At 50.9% G+C, this 8,348-nt stretch overlaps 1 protein-coding gene across 2 annotated transcripts in view; it reads left to right on the top strand.

Annotated features, from left to right (window-relative positions):
* Positions 1-795: 795 nt before the first annotated feature.
* The window catches only part of C2CD2 (C2 calcium dependent domain containing 2), a 42,799-nt gene continuing 35,246 nt past the window's right edge, over positions 796-8,348 (top strand). The window contains exons 1-2 of one of the 2 annotated variants that reach the window (XM_074152030.1): positions 796-1,086; positions 3,539-3,637. In XM_074152030.1, the coding sequence (XP_074008131.1) occupies positions 796-1,086; positions 3,539-3,637 (390 nt within the window). Of the gene's footprint in view, positions 1,102-3,538; positions 3,638-8,348 lie in introns of both variants that reach the window. The other variant, XM_074152022.1, reaches the window with a different exon arrangement.

Below are 8,348 nucleotides of genomic sequence, written 5' to 3'. Positions count from 1 at the left end.
TTGAACGCAAAGACTGTATGATCTTTTTTGAGGGGAAAAAGTCAGGCCTGTTTTGTAGCCGACTCCTGCTCTGCCCACCCGCTGGCATTAACACGTTAATTTACTGCGTGCAAAGACACCAGGGGCTGGTTCACATGAATTTTCATTTCCAGTTGTCGCTTAGCGTGCGAAGGGCACCGCTCAGTAACGCGGAACATCTTCTGCTGTATGAAAAACAACAAAAACGATTAGTTTGACACCTGTGTCTTGCCCGGGCCTCCCCTCTGTACTGAAACTCCCTCTTTTTGCCCATCCTTGGAAGTGCTCTTCTCGCCCCATTCCTTCTGCCCACAGCACCCCCCCGATAGGGCAAAGCCTTTCTCCGGGAAGTGCCGGCCCCGGACGCCCTACACGACATCCCCCCACCTCCCCGGCCGCAGCCTGCGCCCCCGCCACCCCCCCACCCCCTCCCTCCCGCCGCTACTGCCGCCGCCCGGGGCACCCGGCGCCCCCTCACCCGCTCTGCCGCCGGGCGATGCGCGGCCCGGCCCGGCCCGGCCCCAAGGGCAGCGCCGGGCAGAGGCCGGAGCTGGAGTTGAGGCCGGGGCCGGGCTTCCCCTCACCGCCCCGCCGGCAGGGGCGGGCCGGGCGGTGACTGCGCCGTGGGCGGGCGGGGCGGCGCGTCTCCGGGCAGGCGGCCGGACGCCGTGCCGCCTCTCCCGGCTGGGGCCCTGCGCCGGCTGCCGCCGCCCGGCCCCGCTGCCGCCTTGCGCGCCTTGGTGGGGGCCGGTAGCGCGGCTCCCATTATGGTCAGCCATGGCGTGGCTGGCGGGCGGGCTGGCCGAGCTGCGCTGGTACGCGCTGGTCGCCCTCTTCGTGGCGGCGCTGGCCACTCTCGCCCTCTACCTGGTGCAGTACGCGCTGCTGGCCCTGCGGCGGGGCCGGCCGCCGCCTCCTCCGCTGCCGCCGGCGCCAGCGCCGCGGCGGGACGAGCTGCTGGAGGAGGGCGGCTCGGTGCTGGCCTGGGCGCTGTCGCTGGGCAGCTGGCGGCGGCAGTGGCGGCGGGCCTGGGTGGCGGCGCTCAGCGCCGAGGCGGCGGCGCGGGCGGTGAGTGCCGGGGACGCAGGTGAGGGGAGGCGGGCGGGAGGTGGGGGGGGAAGACGTGGCCGCCCCGCCGAAGGGCCCGGCCGGGGAGCGCCGTGCGGCGGCGGCGGTGGCTCCTCCGCGCCCACTATGGAGCCTGGGGCGGGAGGGGGACGAGGGCAGCGTGTACTCGGGCGGCTGTAGGGACAGCGGGACTCGTTCCCGAGACATACCGGGGTGCCGTCAGCGTGCTGCTGGCAGCGCCTGCCGCTGTGTTACTGCCCCTCCGTGTGTGCGTGTGTGTGTGTGTACATGTGTGTGCATATATACGTGTGTGCGTGTGTATACGTATGTTTGTGTGTGTACATACATACATAGTGGAAGAGGGTAGATTTAGATTAGATACTAGGAAGAAATTTTTCACTCTGAGGGTGGTGAAGCACTGGAACGGGTTGCCCAGAGAAGCTGTGGGTGCCCCATCCCTGGAGGTGTTCAAGGCCAGGCTGGATGGGGCTTTGAGCAACCTGGTCTAGTGGGAGGTGTCCCTGCTCAGGGTGGGGGAGTTGGAGCTAGGTGATCTTTAGGGTCCTTTCCAACCTCAACTATTCTATGATTCTATATATCTGTATACAAATATATAGATATATATACATATGTGTACATATATATATATATATACACACACACGAGGCTGCTTGGCAGGCACTTGCAGGAAGGAGCTAACCCAAGGCACGGAGTGGGCGCACGCGTGGGAGTAGGGAAGGAAAGCCATGACCCCTGCAGCCCCTGGCAGGGGCTTGCGCTGCTGCCGATAACATTGTTCAGGCACGGCGAGGAGGAAACAATGGAAATTTCCTGGCCTGGGCGCCAGCACGGGGCCTGCAGCCGGTCCTTTGGCAAATAACTCCCAGAGCTGGGCTTCCTTCATGTTTTCTTAGGCCGCACCAGACCCACTTGCATGTCAGAGTAACGCTGAGGACTAGCGTACTCCAGACAGGCGTGGGATGGTAGGCTTCTCAGGTTTTGGTCAGTGTGCTTTTAACCTGGGTCAGGTAAGAAATGCAGAAAATGTGGCATCTCTTCCCATCGCTTCCTATCCCATCCTGCCCTTCTTGCAACGGGCGCAGCGTGACATCCCGCTTGGTGGTTTGTAGCGGCGTTCCTGGCTCGAAGAGGCGAGGAGGTTAGTTGAGGCCGTGGCAACCTAATTCCCTGGTCCTGAGGACTGAACCCTTGCCGCGTCAGTGGAAAATGCTGCAGCTAAACTATCTAGGAAGCAGCCTGTACTTGGGTCTCCAAATTTGTGCGCAGCCCTCTCCCTAGATCTAGGAGGTTCCATTCCCAGCGTGCTTTCTTCTTACACGTCAGGGGGCAGGCTGGGGGAGAAGGAAGAGCTGGGTAATGTGTGTGTGTGAAAGATAAGGAAAGCAGCTTAACACTTCCTAGACATCACCATAAACTAGGGCAGCAGAAGGAAAATACTTTGCCCTTTCAAATTGCACGGTGCCGTTGAGAAAAGCATGGGTTGTGCTAAAAAAAGGAGGTTTGCCTTGCGCTTGTGGAAGAGGAGAGCCCAGGCGGCTCAGGCAATGGTGTTGGGAACTGAAAGTAACTAGAAACAAGCGGCAGCTTCCCATCCCTGACCAGACTCTGAAGGCACTTTGAAGGGGGGGACGAGCAGCTGGAGCCGTCTCTTCCCATGAGTTCACTGCCTGGCACTGCAGCGTGGCGTTGCTCCCGCTGTCAGGCTCCCAAAACAATGTCAGCATCGCACAGCTAATGAAATTCCTTTGTGCAAAACAACCTCGGGTGACGAGGGAAGAGGCTCTGACCGCCCAGTGTGGGTAGCGAGTGGAGAATGCGAGTGCTGATGCCTCTGAAAGTATGACCTCACTGTCAAAACAGGTATATGCTGTCTTTTCCTTGCTGTCTATGTGAAGACTGAATAGCTGTCATCACTGCCTGCCTTTAACACATGAGGAAGGACTGGGGAGGGGAAGGCTTCTTTCCTCACCTCTGCAGAATGATACTTATATTTTCTTAGATTTGGCGTAGCCTAGTGCAGCTGCATGACCTTCTCCTCCCCCCACCCTTTTTTTTTCCCCCTTTTTTATTAGGCCAAACTGACAATGCCTTTTAAAACTACAGTACCAATTAATCCTTATTCAAGTAGAGTGGTTTCACTGAACTCTACCACTGCTCATGGTCTTCACTCTGTGTTGCGTACCTTGGTATTCTGCTGCAGTGAAGGATGAGTTATGATTAGGCTCATAGTTATGTCCTAAGTATAGGTATTCAAGCTCTACCCTGTATTGTGTAGTGAGGTGTCACGCAATTAATACATACAAGTTTTGACATACATTTGCAATTCTGTCTCTGGTTCTTCCAGGAACTTCGCTGGCATTGCGTTTTTATCACTTGTTTTCAAGTGATGGGTTCATCACCTAACCATGCTTCTTTTTTTCTTCTTTCTTAGGATTCACAGTTGCTTACATTTGAGGAAGATGATCCACCAGAACCGCTTGAGCTAGCAGTTAAACAGGTTGTTAGTGTTGTAAAGTCGGCTCAAGAGAAGGTAAACTTTAGGTTTTTTTTGTTTCAGTGTAATTTTGGGCAGGAAATGTTAACTTTCCTTATTAGCATCAGTGGGAGTTTTATTTGTCAGTACTCCTGTTCCCTTGACCTAAGTTTGTTGAGGCTGGTAAAAGGATGCCTCTCTAATGAACCTGTGCAAACTCTTCACATTGATTCACTTCCTTTGCAAGTCATGAGCAGCGTGTGCTCCAGGGCTTCTACCGAATGAACAATAACCAGGGTTATGCCAAGTTTATAGGTACACCTGCAATGAACTCATACAGCAGCCCTCTCCCCCCACCCCCACCATCGTTAGGATGGTTCCCCATCCTGTTGCTGAAGCATGGGGTGGGGAATTCACGAAGAAGGAAAGGGACACTTCTCCTCTGGGACAGCAAAACATCTTTGTCTGCTTCTTGCTGTTTGTGCGGCTGATTACAGGTTTGCATCAGAAGTCGGAGCCGGGTAAGGATCACTGTAACAGCTGCAAAGTGCTGAGAGTGAAGCCTTGACTCTACTGAATCCTGTATTCATTGAGGACCGCATGGTCTCTTTCTTCCTCTCCCACCCCCACCCCACATACTGGGAAGTGGTTTCCTTGTGCTTAGTGCATATGAAATTAAAATAAGGCAGAATGTGGCTCTTGGAACGGAGTTAAAATGTATGTATGCTTATTAGCAAAGGTCACTCCTTCATGTTCATCCTGGTGACTGTAACTACTAGTCACATCTGAACTGGTGCTCAGCTTTAGGCATCTGCATCAAATTAGCCTAATGCTTTTCTTCTGGTTTTGCTTTGTTATTTTGATTTGCTTGTCTGATTTAGATGTTAAACTGCTCTACTATGATTCCTTTGAAAACTATGCATACTTACCTGCCTGATACACAACTTACAGGCACACCCTGATTGGTGGCAGCTGGGAATTGCTAACATGTGAAGGTGTTTGTGCACTTGTTCTCTCTCTTTTTTTTTTTTCCCTTTTTTTTTTTCTTTCCCCCTACCAGTGGTCCCTGCCCCAGCAGTGGGGGGGAGAGAGACTGGAGTTCATAGGGTTGTAGAGTTGGCACTAGTGTTATTCTGTGCCACTGGAAGACACCACAATGGGAGGGGACATCTAGGTCTAAAAGTGGTGTGCAGTATAATGTGTGAAGTCAGCAACCAAGGGAGATCTGCTACCAAAAAAAAGCTAGTGACTAACAGCACAAAACCCAGGTGCCCTGCAGTGCAGTGTCTGAAATGTTGCTGGAAGGTGGGCAGGGCTGCAAATGTGTTCGCATGGGAGATGGCCAGGAGGCTGGGGTCTGCTGGCAGCCCGTGGCCAGTGTCAAAGTTCAGCAGGGGTGCATGGGGACCAGCTCTGTGCTCAGAGTACCGTGCCTGTGGCTGGATCACGATGAGAGCAGCATCTTGAGGCTAAAACCCGCTTTTGGTTTTGCGTGCGTGCCAGAACCAAGGCACGACGCTGCAGTCTTGGATTTCCCTGAAGTCCCATTGTACCACTGGGAATGTCTCTGCTGCAGTCCTCAGTTTAACTTCTGTGTTGTTTAAATCTAGATTCTGACTGCCAGAGCAGTGAAGCAAGTTCGCACCCGTGGTGCCCTGTGGGCACCGTAACCTGCTGCGGTTAAGCTTGGGCAGCAGAAGGTAGTGAGGGCTGGGGAGCTGCTGGCTGCTGTAGGGCTGTTCTCTTGCTCTCCTCTACCTCTGGCTTCGCAATTCAGCACCCTCCCTTGCGCAGTCTCTGGTCCTTGTCTGACCTTGGGTTGAGCCATTTCAGCGCGTTAATCGAGCTGGTATACTGCAGCCAGCAATCTAATGTGGTTTCGCAGCAGCTTAAACCAATATAAGCACATTTTAAAATGTATTGGATTAAAACAGGTTTGCTTACGTAAACTGGGTTGTTCTGAACTGTCCCAAAACCCATTTCCATAATCTTGTGCACAGCTGCTGGAAAAATTTCTGTGAACCATTCTTACTCCTTCAGTTAAGGTACAACCTGAGTATTTATTTAGATTTTACTGTATAATAACCTTAGAACGGCACTCTGGTAGCTACTTTCCCTCCTTCCTTAAATGCATACCTTTCTCTAAACACCTCAGGAGTTCTCCTGTATGGTAATTGTCTCTCTTAAATATTCCTGGGGTAATACCAAGAGTCCAAAGGCGTTTTATGGTGGTGTTTTCTTCCCCCAGCCCCTGCTCTTCAAACTCTTAGTCTTTGCATATGAAATTGAAATCTCTCTCTGCAGCTTGTCCAAACTCAAACTTCTGATACATGTTTGTAACTCGCTACTGGTGTGACTGGCTCTGAATGAAGTTTGTGGCCATATGCTGCATGTTTATCAATGTTGTAGCATCCCGCAGAGCTGTACACTTGCCTGAGGCATCAGCTGGCACAAGACTGTTTTCCTGCAAGCAGTTCAACATGCTGCTTTACTTGTGATCTGTATGGCAAGAGCATATAGGTGCCTTGGTTCAGCGGCCAGGGCTTGATTTATTGCATGTCATTTCAATTATGTATTTGAGCTTGCATCAGAGAGGTTGTGGTCATCAAAAGGAAGTGGAGGATTGAGGGTGAGAGATCAAAACAGCAGTAAACATGGGATGTGTGATGCTTTAACGCGGCTGAATGCTGATAGAGCCCTGTGGTATGTCTTTTGTGGTGGGTGGTCCCCTGTCTTCTTGAATGCTGGGCCTTGGAGCATGCCCAGGTGATGGGCCTGCCTGATGCTGGGAGTGAGCCTCCTGCTTGGGAAGGACTCGCACGCAGTCTTGCTCCCAAACAATATGGGGTTGCCAGCCAGACTGTAATTATTATATTACTGCAGACAGTCCTGTTTATGACCAGGACACGCACTGACACGTGCAGTCCTGAGGTGTATACATACTGTCCTTGCCTTGAAGAAGCTGAAAGTTGTGAAACTGGTGTATGCTCCACGGTGCAGTGCTGCAGACACGGTTAGGGAAGCTGCTGGCTGTGAGCTTGGACAAATCCGTGGTGATAGGGACAGAGCTGCTCTGTGCCTGAAGGTTACACCACACTGCTTCTTGACAAAGCCTCTATTTATACATCGCCTTCAGTCCCATTTTGGGCCAGCGCCTAAATATATAGAATGAAGTCGCCTGTTTTCATTGTGTGGTGTTGGTTATTTTGTTTTAATAAAGTAAGCATTAGAAATATTCTTAGCTAATTCTGCCAACCTTTCCATTACTGCAGTCTATTTCCAGAGGCTTTGAACTTCACAACAACGGCAACATGATGATTCTGTTGTTGGGGACTTGGCACAAGAGGGTTTAGATGAAGCACACTACAACAGAAGTCTCCCTTCTTCTCCTGCTTCATGCTTAACTAGAAAGGGGGGGAAATGCCCTCAGAGCACCATTCCTTTAATGAGTGGTAATCAGTTGCTAGACAAGGAATGACTGTCTTTGATCACAACAGGCAACTGCAAATATGAAAGTGTCATGTTAATTTTTGTGTGATGAATCTTGCTGGGGGAAATCGTGAAGAGAAAGGAGGACTGTTTAGCATGCTTGTGAGAGGTCCTGTTTTCTGATGAGCTATGCAGCGTGCCCAAAAAGGCACCCACGTGGCTGCCGTAGCTTCATCTTGGAATCACTTCATTTGCTGTCAGCCTGTGTCCATGCCATGCTGGGGCATTGGGGCTTCCAGTTCCACTTGCTCTGAAGCAGGTAGAGACATTGTGCAGCAAAGGCTGCTTTCTGCTCCAGGAAAGACTGGTTTCTTGTCATCACTGCTACAATACTAACTGGGACTCATTCCTAGTTACGTACGTGTGTTTATTTCTGATTATTGGTGGTGGTGAGGTGAACTGCCCTGGCCATCGTGTGCAGTTCCTATTGTCCTTTAACTCCCTGTTTTGCTTGAAAAGCTGTCCTAGAGCTTTGCTGCTTTAATGACTGGGGTTTTTTTTACAAGCCAAAGTGGAATCATGGCCCATGCAGCTTTTCATCTTTTTTTTTTTTTTTAATAGTTTCTGTACTAATATAATACTTTATCCTTAATGTATTTACTTTCGTTCCATGGTGCTTGCTGTCAGTAAATACATCGTGAAGGAATTATATTTCCTTCAAGCCTTTGTTTACCTTGGCTAAATAAGTTGTCTTATGATGTTACCTCCTTTCATGATGTTGTCCTGCCTCGTAAGTCACTCCTGTGCTCCTGTGCACTCATTCTCTGCAGCAGCTCCAGTTAAATCAAATTTTATTGAACTTGATGGCTGAAATGACACACAGCAGTACAGGTGAGGTCTCACCGTGCAAGGACATTACTGCTTCTTTCTGTCTCTGAAAGTACTTTCTTGATGCATTTTAGGCTTCCAGTCTGCCTCTCCTGTGGCTGCTTCACACTGTGACTGACTTGAATGCATCCAGGTCTCTCTTCCTTTGGTGTTCTCTCAGTGATAAGCTGCCCTTTGTAGGAGTAGTATTTGTTAATTCTCATACACGCATGCTCTGTATTTTGAATTGCATTTCTCTTCTAGTCTTCAAGGTTTTTCAGCTCTTCTGTGTGATGTCCTAATCTTCCTCTATATTGCAGCTTCCCAGCTTGCTTTCCTCAGCATCATGCTTTCTTTCAGATTTCTTCTCAGGGATTTTGGACATTAACAATATAACAGGGTTGGTGCCTGACGTGCTGCTTTGTAACTTGCTTCCAGCTTTCACTTCACTGCTCACTGTACAGTCCTCTCC

This window comes from Numenius arquata, chromosome 1, assembly GCF_964106895.1.
Source record: "Numenius arquata chromosome 1, bNumArq3.hap1.1, whole genome shotgun sequence".
NCBI classification, from domain to species: Eukaryota; Metazoa; Chordata; class Aves; order Charadriiformes; family Scolopacidae; genus Numenius; species Numenius arquata.
The sequence above is the reverse complement of the archived record's forward strand: the minus strand, read 5'-3'. Positions and strand labels throughout refer to the sequence as shown.